Source organism: Crocodylus siamensis, chromosome 1 (assembly GCF_052110815.1).
Source record: "Crocodylus siamensis isolate JL-2025a chromosome 1, ASM5211081v1, whole genome shotgun sequence".
Taxonomy (NCBI): domain Eukaryota; kingdom Metazoa; phylum Chordata; order Crocodylia; family Crocodylidae; genus Crocodylus; species Crocodylus siamensis.
In genome coordinates this window covers 276616140-276642506 of record NC_143395.1, presented here as the reverse complement: position 1 = coordinate 276642506, position 26367 = coordinate 276616140, and the positions used below count along the sequence as shown (strand labels likewise).

Sequence of the window (26367 nt, the reverse complement as noted above, 5' to 3'; positions counted from 1 at the left end):
TAACAACTACTGGCTGGTCTGATTCGCATGACAGCTCACTTACAAAGGTTAATACTGCTGTCACATAACAAGATGCATCTAATCCAGCAGCTATATGTTATATAGAACTGCTGGTCTTGCTGTTTGATGGGAGGAGAGCACTGAGCTCTACTTTGGAGCTGATCCAGTGGAGAGAGGCTGCCTGCCTGTAGCCTCTTCTCCTAGCTCTGTCCCCCAACTCCAGTGCTGTCTGCAAGATGGGAGGTAGGGAGAAGGAAAACAAGGGAGCTCCAGGCTAGGTTTTTCCCAGTCTGAGCTGGAGGAGGAGGGTCTGAGAGAGCCAAATAACTGTTTAAAATGATATAATGATATTTAACAAGTAGCTTAAAAGATTAAAGTAAGGAGATTTTAATTACATTGGACAGGTCTTGAGTCCAGCTAGTAAAAAAATTCAGAGCCCCAGTTCAGGGAGGAGCTAGACATAGTTATAAATACCAGGAAAACCTCCTCCTTACCTCTGTGTCTAGTCATAAGTCCCTACTTTAATGGCATAATATGTGTACTTATTATAACACAAACTTTACACGGCTGAAGTATTGAGTCTTACTGGCCTCATGCGTTCAGGAAGAGGTCAGCTACAAAATTCAGATTTACCAGTGCTTCAAGTGAAAAAAAAAAATTATGCCATCATTATGCACAGCAAAGGGTAGAAAGAGATTATAAAGATCTAGGAAGCCTGAAATAGCAGGAGGGACTCATTTTAATCTGTTTGCCTATTTTTTAAAAATGAAAAATACTGTACAGTGGCAGCAAAATCAGGGAAAAATGCCAAGTGCTCTCTGGAAAATTATGCCTTTTTTAAAGCAAATTGTAAAGAAGCATAGCGTGCTTCTTTGTGACCTCTATACTGAGAGGGGGACACTGGTGTGGGCAGCTCAGGGTCTCTATATAAATTGCACAGTTTTTTTGTGCCCTGGAGAGGTCACTCCAGCTTTGCTTTATTTTTCAAGTGAGGATTACGTTCAGAGAGCTGATCTCTCACTTAATATCATCTTATTGTCTTGTGAGACAGACATATGCCTAATATTACTACTACTATAACCACAACAAATAAATAAAATATAATAAAATATGAAAACTCCGATGGGCCAAAAGAAATTACACTTTCCATTTTATAGATGTATTAGGGATGTCTTAGTGAAAGAGCCAAATATATCACTTATGAAACATAGCCCTTATAGTTCCCATAGTTTTGCATTACAAATAATCAGACTTGATTATCTATTGTCATAGTTTCTGCCTATCATCTTTAGAAAAAGAAATAAAACGTGTGTTAAGAGTTGGTCAATGTACTTTTTTTTTTTTTAAATGAACCTGTTGTGTAAAACAGTATAACCTCACAAATCCAGATATCAAAAAAAAAAATCCAGAATTCCTGAAGATCTGGCACTTTTTAAAAATACGCTACATCAAGGAGTACCAGTGGCTGGTCCTAGAGCAGTGGAGGGGGAAACTAGCACATGACACCTGCCGCTGCCATCCACCACCCGCCACCCCATGCCACCACTCTGTGTACAGCCTCTGCTCCAGGACCAGCCACCGCTACTCTCCCCCCCGCCACTCCATGACTGGCCGCTGCTCCAGTTTCAAAAATCCAGAACTTTCAAATTTCCAGCAGGTGCTCGGTCCTAAACATGCTCAGTTTATGAGGTTGTACTGTAGTATATTGAGGCCAGGCGCTGGGTGGTGTGGCTGCTAAGGTGTACAGTTGAATTTGCCCAGAGGTTGCAAATTCAGGGCCATAGCAGAAGTGCTTATGGTGTGGTCATGTCAGGTGCCAATGAATCTGTAAATTCTACTAAATGCCTTGTTACAAGGGCATGGGAAGGAGGGAAGCACACTGGGGCCTTCTGAAACCATTTAGTATCAGGACATTTACATCAGCAAAATGCACCAACACTTCATGACACACAAAGTGTAAGAGGTGTAAATACGAGTTAAAACCCATTGTATAAACTTATTTGCTATTGTGAGTGCAACAGGGGGCCTACCAGGGCCGATCTCCACATGGCCCACCCACCTGTTTTTGGGCAAACCACTCACCTTCTTGCCCGCCACGCCTTGATCTCGACTGATTAATTAATAGTTGTAGTTAGGTGGGAGGCTACCCATTTACTGCCCTGCTGCTAGGGGGTGCTATCTGCAGCTCCATTCCTCCCCTACACTGCAGCCCAAGCCTCACAGATGACATCATGTTTTCAAACATGCCAATCCCCCACAATGGGACCCAGAATCTTGCTGTAGGACACCCAACTGAGTTCCTCCCTTCAGGCGGACACTGCCACTATCATACCAGGCCAGATATTGCCCTGCCATCAATTCCCCTTCAGGTGTGGTCCCCTCACTGGAACCTTCAGCTCACACTAGCCCCAGCCCACCTCCAGGACAGTTGGGACACCCAAAAGCCAGGGGCCTGGGGTCCCTCCTGTTGGGCCTCCTTGCCCTCCTGGTCCTGGCCCCTGCCTGGGCCAGTCAGGGGAAGCTCTGGCAGGCCTCACTGTATGACCCGTACTCTTTTCCGAGGGTCCCCCTCTCTGGGTCCTCCTTTACAGATGTGGTGTGAGGTACCCCAGCTCCCCACAACTGGTGCCTCAGGGTCTCACAGGGGACTCTCACTCCCCCCCTGGGCAGCAGGTCATGATGCTACTACCAGTGTTGTATTCAACCCAAACTCTGCCTCCCCACATTGGAGAATTTACTGGGGTCAGGACTCAGCTCTCTCTCTGGCTGAGCCCCCTCTCCCTTCTCAGGGCTCCACACACTGCTCCCCTCACACTGGGGGCTCCACACTGCTCATAACACCCCCTTTACTCAGGGTCTTGGGGCTTCCCTCCACAGGTGGGCTCAGGTGGCCATAGCCATGCCTAGCCCCAACTTGAAAATCTACAAGGTCCCTTCCAACCCTACTTCTAAGATTCTATGATTTTCTCCTCCTCAGGGTCTCAAACCCCCACAGGGCTCAGGCAGCCTTGGCCACACCTGGCCTCCAACTCTCCTCCATGGGGCTTGCACCCCCACAACTATCTTCAGTGCACACAACCCACCCAGAGGTGAGAGCTAGGGGTTAAGGCACCCCAAACTACCTTTCACCAGGGTGGTAACTGGTCTGGCATTTCCTGGGGGCTCCCACACCACTGGAAGCCCCACCAGGCCACCCACTCCCAGCAGGGTGTAGTTTCAGGTCATACCCAGGACTAGAAACCTCCTACCATCCCCTGCAGCTCCTCCCTTACTGCCAGATGAAATTCAGCAGCCCTCTAACCAGGCAATGTTATTGTCTGCCCTCCAACAGCCAAACTGCCTTGTTTATGTAGGCAGCCCTGAACCTAAAATGGCTGCCCTCCTTAGGCACCTGGAGGCTGCCAGCTGCAGGGCCTTAAAGTAGCAGGCACACATAGTGCCCTGCCACAATGAGACATCTCTAATATCTAATCTTCACAAAGCAAACCCATAGAGGGTTGACCTCATTCATAACGTCATTCCTTCTGGTGCAATTTTTAATTTGTTGGACTCAATTCTTTTCTCAACTATAGTACAGAACTATGTCTCTTGTGTCTTGAAAGATCTTTGTTGGAGCTAATTTTATAAAATACGCAGTTCTATATGTGCCAGAGTAGGACCATGCCTCATTTTAACCAAGTTTACTTTGTATTTCACTATTTTTGAACTGCAGATGCTGGAATGTATTTCTAAATAGATGAACAAATATACACATACACATGTAGTAAACCATACACATTCTAAATTAATTTGTTCGCAGTTGTCAAGCACATTGAAGATATAAACTGCTATCTAAACACTAAGTATTTTTTCCTATGGTAACCCATAACATGCTTCATTGTCATTTTGTGGTCTCTGCCTTCAAAAGATGAAGCATAGTACTTTGCCTCAGGTTCTAACATCAGCAATGTCTTTCAGTATAACTATGAACCCCAGGGAAACTGTGATATCCCACTTGTCAGGAACAGCCAGTATTATGTTCTGAAAGAAGAAGATCCAGAACAGTGGAAAGTGAGGGACGTGGAAGGGTAAGTTCAGTCTTCAAAGCTGATGAAGATTTTTTGTTCAGTGACTGCTTTGATTCCACACTCTTACACACTCCTGCTGCCATTGGTACATTTCAGGATCTAACAATAACTATTGTGGTGGCTCTTTAAACTTGTTCTAACTAATCTTGTGAGTTTTTTTCTATACACTGCCTTTCTCTCTCTTGCCTCTGTATCTTGCCCCTGAATCCTTGTTACAGTCAGAAATAGATGGTACAATAGAGTAGCTCTCAGATTCGTGTACCCAGATTCATGTAACCAAGTGATATGGAGTTTTAGGGCAGAAGTTTTCAACCTTTTTTTAGTCTAAGTACCCCCAGCGGCCAGACACTGAATGGGGGAGGAGGGGGAGGGGGGAATAGCTCAAGGCTGAACACCAAGTGGGGGCGGGTATAGTGCATGGCTGAATGCCCGAGTGTGGGGGGGGTAGTGTGTGGCTGGACATGGAGCAGGGAAGCAGGACAGTGCAGCGACAGGTGGGGATGGAGCATCACCACCTCCTAGGAGCAGGGCCAGGGTGGGCCAGGGCAGCTGACCAGCCTGGGCTGCAGGCAGCGATGCCCCTCTGCAGGGTGGGGAAGCTCACCAGGCTGGTGTGTGGCAGTGGGGGCCACCGGGTGTGAGCTTCCCCTCCCTGCAGAGGAACACCGCTGCCCTCACCCCACCCCAGCCCTGGTCCTGGGAAGTGGGGGCGCCTCCATCCCGACTCACCTGCGGATATCCCCTAGGACTGTTCGAAGTACTCCAGGTGTATGTGTATCCCTGGGTGACACCCCCTGTTTTAGGGAAAAGAATGAACCCCATTTTCTATCACCCAGGTCCACAAAAAGTCAACTACTTGCAAACTTTATAATAATAGTTTTTTTCAAATTAAAAAAAAAAAGAGGGTTTTACATTAATTACAACAGCTAATTAGATATTTTATTTCTTTATACTTTGAGTATCTTGATTTCTCTGCTTACTCCATCCCACTCCTCAAATGCCAACTGCCCTATTAGGAAAAATTTAAAATAGTCACTACCTGAAATAGTCTCTATTCATTTTTATTTCAGTATGTTCCTACAATAACAGTAACAGCCACAAAGTTTATGGGGACTGTTAGGAAAGACGCATATTTCACAATAGTGTCTTATATGAGGGTCAGTGTTACTCTCAACATAGTACTGAGGCTTCCTTAGTTCTATCCTTTGGCATTCACAAAAGGGAGGAATTCCCTTCAACAAAATTTTTAAAAAAGAAGGATTTTTTCCTGTTAGAAACTTCTTACATTGGCCCTGGCTGGATACTTTCTCATGTAAATGGGAAATTGCTTTAGGAACAGGCTAGGGCAAAAGCAGAGCAGCAAAAGGAAAGTTTTTGAGAATACCTGACTAGAGATACAACTCAGCTAAGTACTTCCTGGAAAATGTGGGAAGGAACATTTTGAGCTGGGAGAGGTCCTATATAGGCCTCATGGGATGTTGGATTGAGTGGAATTAAGCTTTTAATCATAATTAATTCATTGATGCAAATAACATATGTAAATAAACATATAAACAAAGAAAATATAAATGTATAAATACTCTAAACATGCAGTGGAGCTCACCTGGGTGGTGCAGATGCAGTCTGCACCTCCACTCTGGCCTGTGGCTGCTCCCTGGTGCTCCACATAGGGCTGAGCCCTGTCCACTTCCACCCAGGCACTGACAATGTATAGGGGATACACGTGGGTGCATGTACACCTCCTGACCATGGTGGTGCACCCCTTGCAAAAAGGCGCTGGCAATTGCTGTTTGCCACCTTCCCCCACCTCCCACCTCTGGCATCTGCAGGCAATCTGTGATTGCCACTGGCTGCCACCAACACTGCTGGTAGTGTCTGCAGGTGGTCACCGACCACTGGTCAGTACTTGTCACCCCACCCCTACTGCCACCAGCACCACCGCCTCCACCTGTCGAAGCTCACCATGCCCTTCCAGCCTTCAGGAGCACATGGTATTCATGCACCCAGGGCAGCCTGTCCCACACTCCTGCCAGCCCCAACACATGGGGTGGGGAGTATAGAGAGGGAAAGCAGTGGTAGGTTTGGGGGACGGGGTGGGGGGGGGGAAGCTGTAGCTGGGCTGCTCTTGCCCCAGCACATGGGGCTCCAGGTCTGGCTCCCAGCTGCCTTCCACCCACCTAAGGGCAGCTGAGTGGGGCAGCCCCTCCAGGAAAGGGCTGTGATCATAGGCTGGGCCCAGGGCCAGTGGCAGCATGAGGCTGAGCTGAGGCCAGCAGGAGTTCAGGGCCAGGTCTGGCAAGAGTGTGGGGCTGGAGCCTGGGGCCAGGGCTGGGAGGAGAACATCCAGGGCCCTCCAGTGGGCGAGGGTGGGAGAGCAGCGCACATTGTCCTGGATGGGATCAGGCAGGGGTCGGACGCCCTATGTGGAGCACAGCAAGGGCAGCCATGGGCTGGCCCAGATCCAACTAACTGGCAGGCTGGATCTGGCCCGTGGGCCATAATTTGCCTACCCCTGGTCCAAGTAGTGTATGCACACACGTGATACAGGTAGTTCCTTGTACTCTGCGGTCAAAAATACTGTTTTGAGTTGAAACAAAGGATACATCAGCAAAAGAAAATTATTTATAATATTTTCTCTTTGGCCAAAATCTTTAGTCAGAGTTTGAGACCTTATATGGGAGTTTCTATTATGATGACCTATAAACAGTGAGAGTCACATTTTCTTATGGTGTTACTGTGTTTATCTTGAAAAAGGTATACACAGTCCTATTGCCCTGAACTCAGTGGAAACAAACATCAGGCCCTTTCCTTGCTCAGAAGTCCTCAAGTCTGTCACTACAGTGAAGTCTATGCCCAGGAAGCTCTGTCTTTCTGCTCCTTCATTGTAGGCATATACTGAGCTGGGTCTCTCACACACTGTTATTGAAGTATAGCAATATCCTAGCTATCTTTTTTCAACCTGAGATACTCATCAATCCAGGTAGTTTTTGTCTGACCGGCTATGATGCTAAAAGTCTTGGGAGTTAGCCCCACAACCCACAACTGTTTTTAGTGCATAAAGATTGCCTCCTTGCTCTTTGTATTGAGCCTAAATAAAACTGGTTGGCAAACCGTTAACTTTCTAAAGCTTGTGATCAGCTGTGGTTTGTTTGCCAGCTAGGAGTTGGTGCTTTTCATTTTAACGATTAAGATGTTTGTCTACCCCAGAACTGGGTGCTCCGATCCTTCTGCCAAAGAAGTTAATCACCAAGTCAAAGATTATTTCAATGATAATGCACATTTTAATTCATCAACATGCAATTTCCTAGAACAGCATACATTGCCTATGCATTCTTCTATATGATAGGGAAAGGCAAAATATTTTAGAAGTTGAACATGAACATCTCTATGACCGTACAAAAGAAGTCTTTGATTAATCCCATATGCTATTTTAAAAGAACAGATTTTAAATTATATAAAATGTTTCCTCTTTCAGGAAGGAAGGCATTGTACCAAGTACTATTTTGAAAGCCGTATCCGTCAATGATGAACTTAGGTAAATCAACCTCCAACTATTCTTCTCCCTACTATTTAAGGAATCTATAAATCTATGAAAGGCTCATCTGCATTTCCATGATATTTTGTTTGTTTATGGCATATTCAATACATTTCTGTATTCTCTTCATAAAGTGCTGTAAAATATCGAACAAAATGTGTCTTCTTATGCTTTTTGCAGATGTATTTAAAGTGTAAAAGTCAGATAAAAATATGGACCCACTGAAATGAATGACAATTTTTCTGTCAACTATAGTGGGGCTTGAATTTAACCCTGTATATTCTTACTTCAATTTAAGGACTCTGAAACTTAGACATTCAGTATGATTTATGCATATAAGCAGTCCTGTAGACAGCCAGGTGATTTTGATTAAGTAAAGCTTTTCAGATCAAACTTTGCTTTCCTCTATTTTGTAGTTTGATCCTAAATTTGTACAAATTTATGTTTTACATCAAATTAACCACATATTTGCTAGGAACAGGCCTTTCATGACATGAAAATAATCCCATAGCATGTAAAGAGGAAGCAAAGCTGAATAAGGCCCCTAACAAGTTTTTGAATATATAATTTTATGAAATCCTGAACGTTGGAGAAGGCAGTAACAGCTAAAAATCCCTGCTTTTTCAGATTCTAAGGGGTTTTTTAGGACGCTATTTGTTTACTTGTTTTGGAATATACAATTTTCTTCTACCCACAGTGGTAAAAGCATGTTTTGGAGGATGCTTAGTTTTTGTTGTTTTGGAGGATTTCCATAAAAATTCCAATGAGGCAAATGAAATATCTTTTAAAAATGCAGCTGAAATCCACAGGCCTCCAGTTTATCAGGATAAGCAGACAGAACATTTTACTCTCTGACTCACTACAAGAAATCACAAAAGGCTAAGGCGGTTAGAAGTTAGCTGAGGTTAAACCAAAGGTAAACAACCCCCTGGCACGTGTACCAGAGTGTGACATGCAAAGCTGTTTTGCTTGGAACTTGCACATTGGGGAAGGGGCCAGGGCTGTGTTGCCACAACAAGGATCAGGCCCCTTGCTCTCCCCCACCATCCGCCCCTGGTATCCCAACATCTTACAAGTCAAGCTTGCAGGTGTTTTTAGCACTCTGCCCAAAAGTGTTACCAAACCTTGGATTAGACTGTTTTATCATAGGAAAGGGGCTTTTTTTTTGGCCCCAAGGAAACTCATAGAAATTGAAATAAAATTAAATTCTTAAAATTTTCCAAATGAAAAAAAAAAAAATCCACTTTGGGCTGAGACACATAACCATAGCTCTAACTCAGTAAAAATATTTATAATATAGTTTTTAAATTGAGGAAGGCAGCATCAACATTCATTTCAATATAGCATTTTATCTTTGTAGGGAAAACTTCAGCATTGATAAACATTCATCAGAAGAAGAAGACCGTATTGATAAGCATGAGTGAGTATGCAGACAATTTTTTTACATATAATCTGTAAGTCCTTTTAAGGCAAAGACGACACACTAGAGATGGGGGCTTGGGATCTGGGGATCATGTGCCAGGGGTTTGCAAGCCACATGGCAGAGCCTGTTCTGACCACAGTGGCCCCCAATCCCTCAGCTCTGATGTGCAGTCCTGGCCCCCAACCCCCAGCCTAGGCATGCAAACCTAGTCCTCCCAGCCCCAGTGCATGTCCTGTAGCCTCCAACTCCCTACCATGTAGCCCCCAACTCCTGAGTCTTCAGCCCCGGTATACAGACCCCATTCTCCAGCCCTGTCACATGGCCCAAGCTCTAGAGACCCCCAGACCTCACATACGCCAAGGTAAGATTTTTTTCTTTCTTGGGGCCTTCCAAAAATAAGCTGTTATATTCAGGGAGTGGGTTATATGCTAAAAAGTATGGTAGGTATTTCTGTGTGGCTCTGTGCTATGTAGATATACCACAGAGGAGAGAGCTTGGCTTTTAAAAGAAGATTCTAAAATTATCATCCTGTAAGGGTTTGTTGTTTTTTTATCAGCCTGCTTTGCTCATATATTATTCAGGTATCATAATGTCAATAACATGCACAATATTTCTGGCCGCAGCTGGTATGCAGGTAATATCTCCCGGGCCCAGTCAGAGAAACTACTGCGAGAAAAGGTACTAAATATCCTTTATTCACTGGGCTTAACCTATTCTGGAAATGGTTCAGTATTTATTGTTGGTTTTGCTACTCCAGGTGGGTAGATGATGCTAATGGTCTTCTAATAATCATAGTATAGTAAGAGCACCAGACACTTAAATAGTAAATTAGTACAAAGATGGAGCAATAATAAGGTTTCCAGAAGTTTGTGGATAATTTTAGAGTTCCAATATGTAAGTATCTTATGTCACTAATTTAATTGCTGCAAATGATAGACAAACTATAAATCCTCATGTAGAAGTCTGCCAATAGATTTCACTTCTGATCTGAATACCCAAACTGCTATTGCAAATGCTGGGCTTTTTCAAGGACAGACTGCCAGTCATCTATTACTTCAAGCTGATTTCACACTGCATATACAAATGGAGGGTGCTGTACACAAAATGCCAGGCTCCTGTTCATAGAAAGCCCAATATGAGAAATGCTTTGAACTCAGGTTTGCAGTTGCAAGTAGTATACATCACTATGCATCTGCATAGATCCTTTGTAGTTCACTGCTTCCATACTGCCCATTATACTGGTACCTGTCTCTGAGGTTTCTGTAGTGCACAGCTCTTCTAGAGCCATAGCCCAGCATTCCTTCCCAGCTGTCTGAACTATAAATTAGGAAAGGGACAGTCCCACTTAAAGGGCTGCTAGAGGTCAGCAGGAGGACTAACCACTGAAGGCATGATACTGAAAAAGTGCCAAACAATTCCAACACTCTCATGTTTCATTTAAAAACCCAAGGTCATAGGCAACTGGTACAGGGTGCATGGGGATGCACATGGACAGTGGACCCCCTGATGGCTGACACTGATGCTGTTGGTAGGGCTGGTGCCCTCCGTGACAGGGTCAGCAGCTTCTGTGGGTGCCCCTTCCAGGTTCAGGAGGCACCAGTCACTCACGCATGAGGTTGCTCGTCATCTTGCAAAAATCAATTTTAGTGTGCACCTGGACCCAGGAGCATCTACTTTCATCCACACATGTGCACATACACAGTTCGGGCACATGAATGAGGCAGTTGCAAATCATACTCCTAAAAAATTCAAAATGAAAGTCAGAATCCTGATAAGCCATCACAGCAGCAGAAAGTGATCATGCCAGCTTGAGTAGGGACTAGAGTAGCAGGGAGGGAAATAATTTAACTGTAGTTCATATTAAAAATAGCCTAAAGATGTAAAATGTACTAGCTGTTCAGTCAGTCAACAATATGGTGGGTATTGAAAACTGATGCGAGTTTAAGACATTATAGAAGGAAATGTACCAAGGCAAAACTGCTGTTTCAGAATGTTTGCTAACAGTTGATGCTTCTTATTACATTTGGCTTTTAGGGAAAAGAAGGTTCTTTTATGGTTCGAAAATCTAGCCAAGCAGGAAAGTACACAGTATCTGTATTCAGCATGGCCCTTGAGTGAGTATTCAGAAGACTTGTATTATTTCTATTGCTTGCTCTATGGGTGTGTTCCTTATGGCAGTTCTCCAGTACTGAAGTTATTTATCATACCTAAACTAATGTTAGGCAACTTGAATTAGCAGCTTCAAAACATCATTCATGCATGCTTTAGCTTTGCTATCCCTCTGCACTGAGCCTAGTGAGGTATGACATTAAGCTCTGAAAAGAAAAGTTCCTTGCAGGAGGCAGAGCACACAGGTTTGGTTTCCTTGCCAGCTGAACATAGAACATCATCTCCAAGAATAGGTTTTATCAGAGATTAATGTAATGGCTGGGTTGGTTAGAAAGAGAAAAAAAAAAAAAAATGGGGACGGGGAAAGAGTCAGAGGCTGGCAGAGGTAGAAGAAAAGCAAGGTTAGGAATAGAAATGTGTCATGCTGTTGCCCTGAGGGGTCAGGCCAACACTCAGGATCTCAATATTGTGCTGTTAGACAGCAGAGCGTGGTATACAATTTCACATGCACACATCAAAATCAATTAACAAACACAGAGACTCACTAGGTTCATACACCCCTACTAGGCATACACACTCACACTAGCAACTCAGATACACACACACACACACACTCAAAATAACCAGTCTAGGTTCATGCACACCTATCACCAGTTTAAGCCCATACACGCTACACACACCAGATTAAGACAGAATCAGTTACCAACACCTGCACATCCAATACACATATGTGGATTACTAATTCATATACCACACATACACAACGATATCTATATCTATATGTGTGTATTCACCAATTCACACACATACCACCCACCTACTGTCACGGAGTGGGGCCTGCGAGTGGTTGTGAAGCTCCCTAGCACCCCCTGCCATGTCCAGTTAGGTGATTCAGCACCCTCTACTTGCCCGCCACGTCTTTGATGTTCTATGTTCAGTAAGGGAGGCTGCCTTGTCTCACCTTGGACACTGCTCTGCTCTATGCCCCATTCCGATTGGGGTGCCCCAATGCACCCCTGCCTTATGGGCGATGCATGCCTCCTGCCTCCCCTTCAGCACACCCCAAGCCTCGCAGCTATTCCCAGACGTTATCAAGTCCTTACCCTTTAGTGCCCTACCTGGCGCCCCGTGCTCATCACGCACCAGTGCCCTTCTCTGGCACCTCTTTAGCGTCTCCAACTGTGCGGAGCCCTCCGGGACCCTTTTCAGGTCCCGCACCCGGTTGGGGCTCAGGTGGCCGCAGCCATGCCTGGCCCCCTAGACCACCATCTGGGTCGCTTGCCCAAATGCAGCTACTCCCCAACTCGCCCCACCGGGCTTCAGCACCCTACCTGGCACCCCCGAGCTGGTTTCAGCACCAGCGCCCCCTGTCTGGGGCCTCTGCCATGCCTCTCGTGCTTTGGGGCTCAGGTGGCATGTAGCTGTGCCTGGCCCCTGCCCTTCTTCAGGATCATCTGCCTGAGGGGCCAACACCGCCCTCAGGGTTGGGGTCTCTGCCCCCACACACTGCACCTCACTGGCACAAACAGCTGTGCCCGCCCAGCACCACTCATTGTGCCTTGCTGGGCACCAGGAACCCCCAGATTATTGGGGAGCTCCCATGAGGCCACCTCACACCCCTACAGCCTCACCCAGTCCTCCGGTATAATGGTAACTAAACCACACTATTAGCCAGTTGGCTACAACATAACATAAGCCCCAGGCTTATCATACAAATCCCGCGCCTTGCTGGCTCTCAACCATACCTCCCTCAGGGTCCTCTCTACTGCTGCATCATTGCAGCCAGTCAGCATGGTCAAGCAGCAGGCAGCAACCATCCACACAGTACTCCCATAAATGCCTGGAGGGAACTGCTACCTAGGCTCTGGCCTGGGCTGTTTATAAAGGCCCAGCCTTGCCCCCTTCAGGTCACATGACCTGCCTGGTTGCCCCAGCTACCGGCACCTGAGCTGCCCTGGTGATTGGCAGCTCTCCTTATTTTCTTCAAGGCACGGGGCACCCAAGTGCTCCCGTGACACCTACACATATACACAGGTGAGTTCCTAAGTTGAGTGTTGTGATGTGTATGTATGTATGTATGTGCTTGGGGTACTTGGGATACCTTGGGAAAGGTTAAGGTAAGAAAGTAGAAGTGTAGGGAGTGAAAGTTGCTGGGAGTGAAAGTCACCAGGATTCGGATTAGAACCGGTAGACTAGAGGGGTCAGGGCTGAAGAACTGAGGCTCGGGGGGTAACTTTAGGTTAATTGATCTTAATTGATTAAAAGACAATGCCCAAAGCCTGCAGAACAGGGAAGTGATACTGGCACAGAGGCTGGGACTGGAGCCAGAGCTATGGGGGAGCTGAAAAGGTAGGTGGGGAGAGGGAAAATGGCACTAAGGGAAAGTATGGGTGTTAAAGAGGGGCTCAGGGTGTGGGTAAACAGAGGAAGGCTCCGGGACAGCTAAAGAAGCTGCAGGGAGCAGCAGTAGGTGCTGGGAGCTGGAGAAAACTGCAGGACAGCCACGAGGAGCTGGGAAGCTGCAGGGGGGGCAGGGAGGACTACAGAAGGTGCAGGAGAAGCCTGAAAACAGAGAGACAGACAGCAGAAAATCACAGGAAAAGCAGCAGGAGAGACTGAAAGGCAGCAGGGCAGCAGGAAAGCAGAAAAAGGCAGCAGAAATTCACAGGGAAAGGGCAATAGATGACACAGGAGGCTGAAAGGCAGCAGGGACAGCAGGAAAGCAAGGAGAGACTGAGAGGTGGCAGAAAAGGGGAGCCGGAATTGGGAGGAGATTGAAAAACTAGTGGAGGGGCTGGAGCTGAGCAAGAGAGAGAGAACAAAGCTGGAATTTAAGATAGGGAAGGGACTGGGATTCAGTAAAACATGACCCAACTCGGGGTTGCCAATGACAGCGGTTTTATTGAACAGCAGAGATGGTGACACAATGTCTTATTGGTTCCCTTGCACACACACGCACACACACACATGTGCATGCACATACAATGGCAGCAGGGGTTAGAGAGGTTTGGTGCAAGGGCTGAAGTCCACTGAAGTCCAGGAGGAGAGAGAGAGAGAGAGAGAGAGTCCAAATTGTAGGAGGAGGTATGCAGATAATATCTACCTATCCCAGGCTGGAAGTTGATCCTCAATGGCCAGTCAGGGTCTCCTTCAGCTCGGTGTTGTCCAGAGGGGGTCGCCGGCAGGGACTCTGGGGTGGATAGGTGACGTGGAGCTGGTCTGATCCAGATGAAAATGGTGTTTCCACTGGGTCTCTCTTCACTGCCCCTTTTTATAGGGGCAGACCTTGTGTGACCCTAGTGACAGGAGGCATAACCAGGCAAGGGTCATCCCCTGGCGTACTGAGTATGTGTGCTCCATGCAGGGATGTGCAGTTTTGGGTGTCTCTAATGGTGGGTTACAATGGTAGAGTTGCTGGTTATGCAGGGTCTTTTGTCTTTCAAATGCTGGGTGCTTGGCTCTGTTCCTGGGTGAGACCCGTGGTTCCTGGATGCGAGATGATGGCTCAGTCATTACAGGCCATTCAGTAGAGGCCTGCTACCATTGTATTCCAATCACTCTCATTCATCCAGGAACCAATTTACATGAGAAGGGTATGTTAATCATACAGTTGCAAAACAGGGGATGCCCAGGCAGAGGACACAAGATGGAGTCTTGATATAAATTTGACATGACTTATGCTAACTTGCAAATTAGGCCTAAAACAGAAATCACACAATATAAAAGCAGTACAAACATAATAATTATCATTTATAACACAGTGGGTATCAATATTAAAATAGCAGGGAACTTACTTGCAAAGAGTTTCATAGTTCCATAGTTTCTAGGGTCGGAAGGGAACTGAGCAGATCATCTAGTCTGACCCCCTGCCATGGCAGAAAAGAGTACTGGGGTCAAACGACCCCAGCAAGATGTTCATCTAACCTCCTCTTAAAAACCCCCAGGGTAGGAGCCTGCACCACTTCTCTTGGAAGTTGGTTCCAGATCCTAGCCGCCCTGACCGTGAAGTAGCGCCTCCTGATATCTAGCCTAAACCTACCCTCTGCCAGCTTGTGACCATTATTCCTGGCCGCTGCTGGCGGTGCTCGGGGTAACATGGACTCCCCCAATGCCTGCTGATCCCTCCTGACTAGTTTATAACAGGCCACTAGATCCCCCCTCACCCTTCTCTTTTGGAGGCTGAACAGGTTCAGGTCCCGTAGCCTCTCCTCATAGGGCCTTCCCTGCTGTCCCCTGATCATGCGAGTGGCCCTCCTCTGGACCCTCTCCATGCTGTCGACATCCCTCTTGAAGTGCGGCGCCCAGAACTGGACGCAGTACTCCAGCTGGGGCCTGACCAGTGCCGCATAGAGGGGGAGGATCACCTCTTTGGACCTGCTTGAGATGCATCTGTGGATGCATGACAAGGTGCGGATGACCTTCCTAACTGCCTCCCCACACTGCTGGCCCATGTTCATCTTGGAGTCAATTATGACTCCAAAATCCTTTTCCGCCTCCGTGCTGGCAAGTGGGGAGTTCCCCAACCTATAGGTATGGTGCTGGTTGTGCCTCCCCAGGTGCATCACCTTGCACTTGTCTATGTTGAATCCCATCCTATTCTTATCCGCCCACCCCTGTAACCTGTCTAGGTCTGATTGTAGCCTGTTGCATCCTTCCAGTGTGCCCACGTCCCCCCACATCTTAGTGACATCTGCAAATTTGAACAGGGTGCTTTTTACCCCCTTGTCCAAATCACTGATGAAGATGTGAACAGTGCGGGCCCAAGGACCGAGCCCTGGGGGACCCCACTGACCACGTCCTTCCAGGTTGAGAAGGACCCATCCACTACCACCCTCTGGGTGCAGCCCTCCAGCCAGTTGGCGACCCAATTGACTGTGTAAGTGTCGACACCACAGTCCCCCAGTTTCTCAATGAGAACAGGGTGAGAGAGAGTGTCAAAAGCCTTCCGGAAGTCCAGGAAGGCTATATCCACTGCTACCCCTGCATCTAATGATCTGGTGATCTGGTCATAGAAGGCCACCAGGTTGGTCTGACAGGTCCTGCCACTGATGAAGCCATGTTAGTTGCCCCTAAGCATGCAGTCCCCTGCTGGCCCCTCCTGGATGTGTGCCAGAATAATTTTCTCGAACAGCTTGCCTAGGATTGAGGTAAGACTAACTGGCCTATAGTTTCCCGGGTCCTCCTTCCTCCCTTTTTTGAAGATGGGAACCATGTTGGCCCTCTTCCAGCCCTCTGGCACCACTCCTGAGCACCACGAGTGCTCGTAAAGCCATGCCAGGGGTCTTGCAATGACCTCAGCCAATTCCTTTAGAATTCTAGGGTGGAGATCATCCAGACCGGCTGACTTGAATATATCCAACCCCTCCAGAAGCTCCCTAACTAAATCCTCGCTAACCCTTGGCCCAGGTGTGCCTCCCACGGGGCCTGAGGGGGGACCAGCAGGGAGGTGGCTGTTCTGGTCCCTACTTAGGAAGATGGAGGCAAAGAAATCCTTAAACATGTTAGCTTTGTCGTCTGGTGTGACTACCAAATTTCCCAACGCGTCCTGCAAGGGCCCCACGTTACCCGGGACCTTCTTTTTCCCCCCTATGTATTTAAAAAAGGACTTCTTATTGTCCTTAATCTGGGAAGCTAGTCCCAGTTCCATCTCTGCCTTGGCCTTCCTAACTGCCCCCCTACATCCCCGAGCAACTGCAGGATAGTCCTCCCTGGTGATGACCCCTTCTTTCCATTGGGTGTAAGCCTCCTTTTTAGCAGACATTCCCGGATGCTTTTGGTGAGCCATGGAGGCTTGTGCACTCTCCTGCTCCCTTTGATCCTGGTTGGGATTACCTTCCTTTGGTCTTGGAGGATTGTCTCCTTAAGGAGCAACCACTCTCCTTGGACACCTGGCTCCCCCCCTCCAGGACCTCAGCGTTTCTCCAACTATCCTCCTTAGCTCGCTGAAGTTTGCCCTCCTAAAATCTAGGGCCGCTGCCCTAGATTTGAAGATGGGAGCCACGTTGGCCCTCTCCCAGTCCTCTGGCACCACTCCTGAGCACCACGAGTGCTCGTAAAGCCGTGCCAGGGGTCTTGCAATGACCTCAGCCAATTCCTTTAGAACTCTAGGGTGGAGATCATCCGGACCGGCTGACTTGAATACGTCCAGCCCCTCCAGAAGCTCCCTAACTAAATCCTTGCTAAAATCTAGGGCTGCTGCCCTAGAAGAGGGGAGAAAAAAATTTAACTTAGTACCTAAAATAAAATGTTAAAGCTTATCCTACGTCTTAGCTTACTTATACTTATCTATAAGGAATAGAAAGGGAGAGAAAAAGTCAGAAATGGTTGGGGAAGGGGAGGGAATGCATTTTAAAATAGAGAAAAAAAAGAATAACTGGGGGTTTTGTTACACATCTAGAGATTATATTTTTTTGTGGGGAGAATTTCTTCTTTTCCCCAGGCAATGGAAGTTTGCTTTATGCCAACATGAAGAGGATTGATATCTCCTTAAAAAATGGTCACTTTTTTGATAGGGAAATATGGAAGCTTTGTAGTATGTAAGTATTTAAGTAGCACTTATTCTTAATAACTATTACACATTAAACAAAGAGTTCCCTTTTTCTGAGGGCAGTAAATAAATCACAGTGGATAATAAAAAAATAATCAGAATTGTAAATGGCTTATTATTAATCTCACAATTAATGAGCCACCTAAGGCTTGAACTTCATTTAACTGACTTAGTACAGATCTTATCATAAAGGACTTCATAATGTTTTTCAGAGATAAAAAGGGAACAGTCAAACATTATCATGTGCACACAAATTCTGAAAACGAATATTATCTGGCTGAAAATTACTGCTTCAATTCAGTTCCAAAGCTTATTCACTATCATCAGCATAACTCAGCAGGTAAACATTTTCTCCTTGGTTTTTTGATGCTCTTGCATGTGTTTTCTTCAATTATACATACTGTTTTTGCTGTAGATAAGGTCTTCTTCTTTCATACAACTGACTTGGAACAACAATTATAAGTCAAGTTTAAGGTTAGTTAACCAGTTTAATGCTGTTGAGGAAAGGGAATGTATCTCTGCAGTGTCACTGCCAAATGTGTACAGAGGGCAGAGTGTTGTTATGTGATCCATAGTTTGATCAGAGTTGCCACAGTTACATTCTGCAGAGCTCTTAATACACCTTCAGTGTATCAAGTGACTGCAGTGGCGATGCAGATAAAGTGAGATTACATGTTAGAGTTACCAGGTGCTAATTCTAAGGAATATTAGTCCTTGTTAAGAAGTGCTAGTGACCAGTAGCATATTCAGAGTTAAAACCCTCTCTAATGTACACTGCCCAGATCTGCAGCTAGAGGGCTGGTGAGCAAAGCCATGGCTAGGGGTTGCAAGTCTGCTCCATGCCTGCTCTGCTCACTGCCTTTCTAGCCACAGCATAGGCTGGGGAGGAGGGGGAGGAAGGGCCCCCCATGCCACTTGGATTCTCCCCTCTGCCTCCCAAATCACACCGATGTCTCCCATCAACACCAAGATCACTCCCCCCACACCCTAATTGGCCCCTTCAACCCTGGATTGCTGCTTTGGCGCCACAATCATCATGACAGAAGTGCCTCCCTACTTGCTTCTGGGCTCTCTGCAGCCCTCACTGCCCTGTGCACCCAGATCCTGGGCTCCGGAGCTACCTGGCAGCTCCCCCCATCCTCACCCTTTCTCCTTTGCCTCCCCTTCAGTTGCAGGGCCTGACAGGGGCCGGATATGGGAACACAAGGACAGCATGGTCTGCAGGAACCCCAGAAGAACCTGGGGTAGGAAGAATAGTGGGGGAATTTGGAGATTGGGGAGCACAAGGGGCAGCAACCTGGCAGCTCCTCACCCACTCCTTCCTTCCCCCTACCCCATCCCTCTTCAATCCTTCCCACCCTCACCACTTCCTGGTGTCCCTCTGCCCCATCTCCCCTATCCCCATTCACTCTTTCCCTCCCTCCTCATTCACCCCATCCCCGCCCATCCCACCCCGCTAAGATGTTCCTAGCTATCAGTCCAGGGCAGTAGAGTCCTGGATGATAGCTAGTCCTCCCCAGCAGTAGTGCCTCCTGGGTTACTGGAGGACTGCACCAGTGAACACCTAAGAATTAACTCAAGCTAGGTAGCACAGTTTAAAGATAATCCTTGCCCAAAGTGGTGTAACTTTAAGAAAGCTCAAGAGTTCTTAACACTTGTTAAATTGCTTCCACTTTTTTAAACTAACAGTCCTCAAACATAGCTTATTATTTATTTTCTTGTGTGGTTTGCCAGCTCACTGCTTCCACAGCTGTGTAGCACAGCATGGGCATGGAGGTCCTAGGCCGGGGGGGGCAGTGCTGGACTGTCCCACTCTCCTGCAGGACTGGTCAGGGACCTGGCTTAATTTGAAAACCTAGTGTGTGTAAACATAGATGAGATGCTCCAAGGCTTAATTCATTTGAAAACCTAGTGTGTGTAAACACAGATGTGACACTCCGAAATAAACAAGTTTAAATTTTATAAACCTATTTAATTTAATGAAGATTAAAACCCATGGTGTGTACAGGCACCCTTACAGAACTACCCTACTTTATCTTCCATTCAACTATTAGTATCTTTTCTTAATATGATTCTGCTAATCTGACCCTAAATATATATACTCTGATAACATTGACTGTCATTACAGTTGTAAGCACAGAGCAGTGCCATGTTGAGATATGCAAGTTACCTCTGAACAAGCTAGTTTAAGTACTGGAAATATGTGCTAACATATGCTACTCCATGCACTGATTAACTCTCTGCAGGGCTTCATAGTTCACATTAAGTGACATACTAACACAGATGTGATACTTCTGCTGCTTGTGATAGCTTATTTCAAGTTTAGGTATCTCTGCATGGCACTCTGAATTTGGTCTTCTCTCACTGATTTTGTTAATGCACATGTGTTAGCTGCTTTGACCTTCCATTTAATTAAGAGAAAGGTTATATATTGACTGTCTCTCTTGTAGGTATTGTTACAAGGCTTCGACATGCAGTGTCTACCAAAGAGAATACGATTCCATCCACAGCATCCTTAGGTGATGGTATGGAGACAACTTTTCCTTTTGAAATTGTTGTCAGTTTGCCAATAATGTAATTTTTTTTCAGCAAAAATAGAACAGCTTTGATTCTCATGGCATCACATCTTGACCTTATGCTCTTTGGTGGCCATTTGGTATGTGTAAGGCGCAATTTCAAAGCTCCCTGCTTCACAAGAAATTTTTGGAGAGGTTGTCTCTTGGTGATCAATTGCTCCTCTAGTTCAGTGGTCTCCAAATGTTTTTGATCGCGCATCCCTATCAGTAAAAAATTTTTGAGCATGCACACCCAATATATGAATTAACCGGGCACACGTAAACTGCAATATAATTTCTTTCTTTTTTCTTATTTTCCTTTAAATTTTGTGGTAGAATGGTATTTGTTTTCAAAATTGATGGAAAAATGTGAAGTTCCAGTACCTATTGTTGGATTAAAAAAAAAAATCTTTCTCAAGTCTCATGAGCTTTATTTAGTTTGGTAAATTAACATAAAGTCAATGTGCTAGAGAGCAGTGAATCTTTGTTGTAAATCCTAACTCAGATGTGGCAACAAATGACCTTTTGATGGTATTTTACAGATACAATGTCCTTTTGTAGCTCAAACTCCAACCCAGGAACATCTTACTTTATTGCTTACTACATGTTCTATTGTTAATTTGCAGTAAACTTACTGTAAAATAGTGCACAGTAAGCCGTCCTGGGAGCATGTCTATATGTGCTCCCTCTTGGCAATTTGCTCCCACCCTACTCTTCTCTCCTGCAGCAGCCAGGGGGAGATCCAGGCTTCCACCAGTGCTAGCCTGGCAGCTGACAAGGGGCACAGGCCCAATCCCAGTGGACATGGGGCCAAGAGAGCTCTGCTGGCTGCAGCAGCAACTGTCTCCTGGTCTCGGGAAGGGACCTGATGTATATGGAGCTAAGACAGAGCTGCCACTGCAGCAGGCAGATTCTCCTAGCCCCATCCCCATTGGGACACAGCTGCCAGCAATCCCCCACACAGCAAGGCTTCCCTGATGGGCATGCGGCCAGGAGACAGCTTCTGCTGCTGCCGACAGAGCTTTCCTGGCCCTGTGCCCACTGGGATTGGCCGTGGCCCCAGGACTTCCCTGCCTGACAGGGGGTTGCTGGGAGCTGTCCCAGGTGTGAGGGAGCTGCCGGTGAACCTCCTGCTGGATGGAAGACACAGGGCTTACTGGCAGCTGCCCTGCTTAGCATGCCCCTGCCCACTTCCCAGAGCAGCTGGCTCCACACCACACAGAGCTGCTCTGGGAGTGCCACCCTCTAGAGTGCCAGCTTCATGCTGGCAGCCAGGACGGGGGGCAGAGAGATCCCCAATCCCAGTGCTGATCAGCTCCCAGCTCTTGAGAGCAGCTGAGCAGTTCCAGGACCATGGACAGAGAGGTCCCTGTCACCTGTGGTCCCCTGCTGCCTAGGCTGACCAGGATCAAATTTGCTCCAGGTCATTGTCTACACAAGTGTTGCTGTGCAGTATCTACTGCACAGTTAGTTTACTACCTGTATTTACAGGTAGTAGCTAACTGTGCAGTAGACTAATTTACTCTGCAGTAAATGTGGAAACTTGTAGATAGTGATGTTTTACTGGGAAGTAGATTAGCCCGCTGCCCAGTAAAACATTGCATGTAGACACATGCACTGTGGTGCATTTTCTTCCACTGCAAAAAATATGAACACAAATCCTTGGAATACCATGCCTGCATATGTCAGTATGATCACTATAAGGAATTTCTTCTGTTCTGCTAGGGATCTGGGAGCTGAAACGTGAGGAAATCATCCTGCAGAAAGAACTGGGAAGTGGACAGTTTGGAATGGTACAGCTGGGAAAGTGGAAGGGGAAGTATGATGTTGCCGTTAAGATGATTAAAGAGGGATCGATGTCAGAAGATGCATTCATAGAGGAAGCTCAGAACATGATGTAAGCTTTAGTGTTTCTTAACTAAGTGACATCACCGATAGTCATCTTCTGAAAGATGTGTCAGTAATATAAAGCAGTCACTGAAAAGGGAAACTTCAGTACCACAAGAAGACTTAGGCACAAGTTGAGTAGGTGACTGCATAGAGAATCATATTTAATGAGGTATCACTGGAATAGCACAACGACTGCAGACATCACCTACTATAAACTGTTCTTCCCTGCCTGCAGAACCTTTTTAAGAATATCTTTCATTCAAAATAGCTGGAATTGCTTATTCATGGATTTTGTAGACATTAGGGGCTGGAAGAGACCTTATGAGATCGAGTCCAGCCCTCTTCCCTCCCCCCCCCCCCCCACTGCCATAGGCAGGAAGTCAGCTGGGATCAAGTGATCCCAGCAAGAAAAATATCCAGATGTTTTTTGAAAGAGTCCAGAGTAGGTGCTCACACTACCTCTGGGGGGAGCCTATTCCAGACCCTGGACACTCACACCTTAAAAAATTTTTTCCTTATGTCTAGTCTAAATCAGCCTTCCTGGAGCTTATGGCTGTTAGACCTTGTTATCCCTTGGGGAACTCTGGTGAACAGCTGTTCTCCCAGGTCCTCTTATATAATTGTAAGCTGCTACCAAGTCGCCCATGACCCTTCTGTTTTCCAAATTGAACAGTCCCAAATCCCCCAGCCTCTCCTCGTATGGCCTCCCCTTCAGGCCTTGAATCATATGAGTGGCTCTCCCTGGACTCTCTCAAGCTTTTCCACATCCTTCCTGAAGTAGGGGCCCAAAACTGGACACAATACTCCAGCTATGGCCTCACCAAGCCCAAGTAAAGCAGGAGGATGAATCCCTGATTTTGCTTGAGATGCATTGGTAGATGCACACCAGAGTTTGGTTTGCTTTGCCAGCCACAGCATCCCATTGGTGACTCATATTCATCTTGTGGTCAATCAGCACCCAAAGTCTCTTCTGGTTATGGTGTTAGCGACCATAGCACTGCTAAGTTTGTAAGTATGTTTAGGGTTCTTCCTACTGAGGTGCAGAACCTTACACTTCTCTACATTGAAGGCCATTAGGTTTTGGTCAGCCCACCTTGACAGCATGTCCAAGTCGGCCTGCATGCCCAGTCTGTCCTGTGGCGTGACTGCCCTCCCCCATAATTCGGTGTCATCTGCAGACTTTGCCACTTTGCATCTGACTCCTGACTCCAGATCGTTAATTTAAGATGTTAAAGAGTACTGGCCCACATACCAAGCACTGACGGACTCCACTGGCCACCCTGCACCACATTAATTTTCTCCCGTCAATTAGTACTTTTGGGTCCAACTCTGTAGTCACATACCTAGCCATTGGATTGTAAGATGATCAAGGCCATAGTTCCCCAGCTTAGGACATTGTGGGGAACTAGGTCAAAGGTTTTCTTGAAATCCAGATATATGACATTCATGTCATTTCCCTTGTCCAGGGCTCATGTCACCTGGCCATAGAAGATGAGGTTGGTCAGGCAAGACCTGCCAGTCACAAAGCCATGTTGGCTGGCCTTCAGAAGACTGCTTTCCTCTAGTCTGGTATTGATGGATCCCTCGACCGTTTTCTCCAGGATTTTTCCAGGGATGGACATCAGACTGATTGGTCTATAATTCCCTGGGTCATCCCTCCTCCCTTTCTTGAAGATAGGGACCACATTGGCTCTTTTCCAGTCTTCTGGGACCTCGCCCGCATGCCACAAATATTCAAATATCAAGGAGAGTGCAATTTCTACCAGCTCCTTCAAAACTCTCACGTGCATTCCATCTGGGCCCATGGACTTGTGAATTTCCAGTTTCTCAAAGTGTTCCCTCACCTGATCCACATCGATTTTGGGCCTGCCACCTGCTCCCAGGATAGTTTGTGTCCTTTCGGACAGTGTGATCCCCTTGGGAGGGTGAAACACCAATACGAAAAAGTAATTTAGGAGATTGGCCTTTTCTTGGACGTCAGATGTCAGCTGCCCCATTTGATCTTGCAGGGGCCCAATGCTATCTTTGTTCTTTTTTTGACTTCCCACATATTTGAAGAAGGACTTTTTGTTGTCCTTGATCCTCGTAGCTAGCCTGAGTTCTATTTGTGCCTTGACTTTTCTGGACCACTCCCTACAAGTGGGGGCAAGTGCTGAGCAGTCCTCTGTTACTGGCAGGTGTTATAGGGCTTTGGCCTCTTTTTGGTTGATGCCTTTCCCCCCAGCGATGTCAGGATGAGATCTGGATTCAGCACCACCGAGATGGTTCAGGTACTGCTCCTACTTGCCTGCCATATCTTTGATGTTCATTGTTCTTTTCTTGGGAGGCAGTTCCCTGTAGGTGGCTGGAAGAGATCTCAACTTTAGGTTTCTCTGTGGGGCTCCAACCTCCCCTTTATCCTACCCTCACCACATCCACAGCCAGGGGTGGACTCGACTCCCCCCACAGGTCTTGCACTGGAATGATCCTGTCTCATCCACGCCACCCACCTCCAAGGGTTGGGTTGTCTTGGCCATCACCCCTCCCAAGGCTATCCTTCATCTTTGGACTGAGGCCTGGGCAACTAAACACATCCCAGTCCAGGGTTAACTGCAACTTACAAGTAAAACTGAACATAAGGTGTCAGCATCTACTGACGGGCTCCCGGGATCTTGTCTCCCAGGTGCCTTCGGTCTTGCCAAGGATGCCCCTTTCTGCCTAGTAGGCATTTGGAAGGGTCAGCCACCCTGTGATGGGCCTCTGCTGACCCTCTTGGGAAAGCCCCCCTTGGATCCAGCAGTCTTAGTTAAAGCCAGGTCAGCCATTCTGGCCGAGAAGTGCTTCTTCCCTTTCCAGGTCAGGTGGACACCATCCCTTCCCAACAGTCCACTCTCTCTGAAGTGCAGATCATAGTCAAAGAAGCCAAACTCCTTACAATGGCACCATCGCCGAAGTCTTCTATTCATCTCACCGATGCACGTTTCCCTCCGGAGCCCATGTCCTGTGACTGGGAGGATCAATGAAAAAGCTATCTGTGCCCCTAGACCCCTGAGCCCAGCCCCCAAAGCCCTGTAATCATTCATGACCCAACCCAGACTGCTCCATGCCATATCATTTGTGCCCACGTGGATGAGTAGCATGGAACAGAGCTTGGAGGGTGGGACAAGTTTGGGGATCCTCTCCATCACACCCCAGACATAAGCTCCAGGCAGGCAGCAAACCTCACAAGCTAAGGGGTTAGGGACCCTGCCCCACCAGGGGAGGACCAGTGAGTACCCTCTTCCCCTCCTCTCTCTCCTTGGGGGACTGGGCCAAGTAGGAGCCAGGGCAGAGCAAGCCCCTCCTCAACTCCTCTCAGCTGCCTCCCTGAAGCTGTCTAGTCCCCTCCCACCACAGGCCCCACTCACCTCCAGCTCTGCAGATGGGGTCTGCTGCAGCTGCTGATGGTCGCTAGGGGGTTTTGGGGTGCGGGGGCATGATGAGCTTACACCCATGTATCTCTCGCCACTCTGGGACCCAAACAGAATTCCCTGTTTTCTGTTACAAGTTGGATGGCATGAAAATGAATTAGCAAGATGTGAATGCGTCTTCAGTATAATCTCACTTTGACAATGGGGAGGTAATTACTCCAATGTCTGCAGTGCCATACTAGTTTTTTTCAAAATAGTTGTATTCAGAGACATTTTGGGCATGTTTACGCGATATGCATCAATGAACATTAGCCTAATTTAATGAGCATTATGGGTATACATCTACATGTGCATGCCTTTAATCTGCATTAGAATGGTGAAATTAGTCTAATTTTGCCTAAATTTGATACCTGGCAAATGCCAGTATCGAATTTAGGCACGATTAGTTAAAGTGCATTAACACATGTGTAGATGCAACCCAGCACTAACTTTAGTGCTGGATCTGCCCAGCCACTAGGAGCACATGGCAGGGCTGCAAGGACCCGGCACTAACTTTAGTGCACTAAGTGCACCAAAGTGCACTAACTTTAGTGCTAAGTCTGTGCACATGTAGATATCTGCCAAAAATCGCTTAATGCTCATTAAGCTAATGCCTAGCAGTTAGTTAGTTAACCTAGTTATAATGGCTGATTCTGCTCAGGCTACATGCTTATAGTAAAAGTCCTTGTGGTTTAAATCCCTAATCTGTTCACTCTGATCTCTTCGTTTTTTGTGCTTAGTTAGTGCATGCGTACAAAAGAATATGCCAACAGATCCCTGTGCTAGACTGAAATATAAAATAGTAATTTTCAT

The 26367-nt window shown here is 46.8% G+C and overlaps 2 protein-coding genes across 2 annotated transcripts in view; one reads left to right on the top strand and one right to left on the bottom strand.

The window, feature by feature from the left end:
- Window positions 1-12949, bottom strand: part of PIR (pirin) — a 125976-nt gene extending 113027 nt beyond the window's left edge. The window contains exon 1 of the mRNA XM_090063250.1: window positions 12880-12949. Within this exon, the coding sequence (XP_089919376.1) occupies window positions 12880-12927 (48 nt within the window). The 5' untranslated portion in view covers window positions 12928-12949. The remainder of the gene's footprint in view (window positions 1-12879) is intronic.
- The window catches only part of BMX (BMX non-receptor tyrosine kinase), a 46378-nt gene that overhangs the window by 9415 nt on the left and 10596 nt on the right, over window positions 1-26367 (top strand). Inside the window, exons 7-14 of the mRNA XM_090063224.1 lie at window positions 3958-4067; window positions 7543-7602; window positions 8963-9022; window positions 9649-9703; window positions 11060-11139; window positions 17894-18021; window positions 20132-20206; window positions 21962-22133. Coding sequence (XP_089919350.1) covers window positions 3958-4067; window positions 7543-7602; window positions 8963-9022; window positions 9649-9703; window positions 11060-11139; window positions 17894-18021; window positions 20132-20206; window positions 21962-22133 — 740 coding nt within the window. The remainder of the gene's footprint in view (window positions 1-3957; window positions 4068-7542; window positions 7603-8962; window positions 9023-9648; window positions 9704-11059; window positions 11140-17893; window positions 18022-20131; window positions 20207-21961; window positions 22134-26367) is intronic.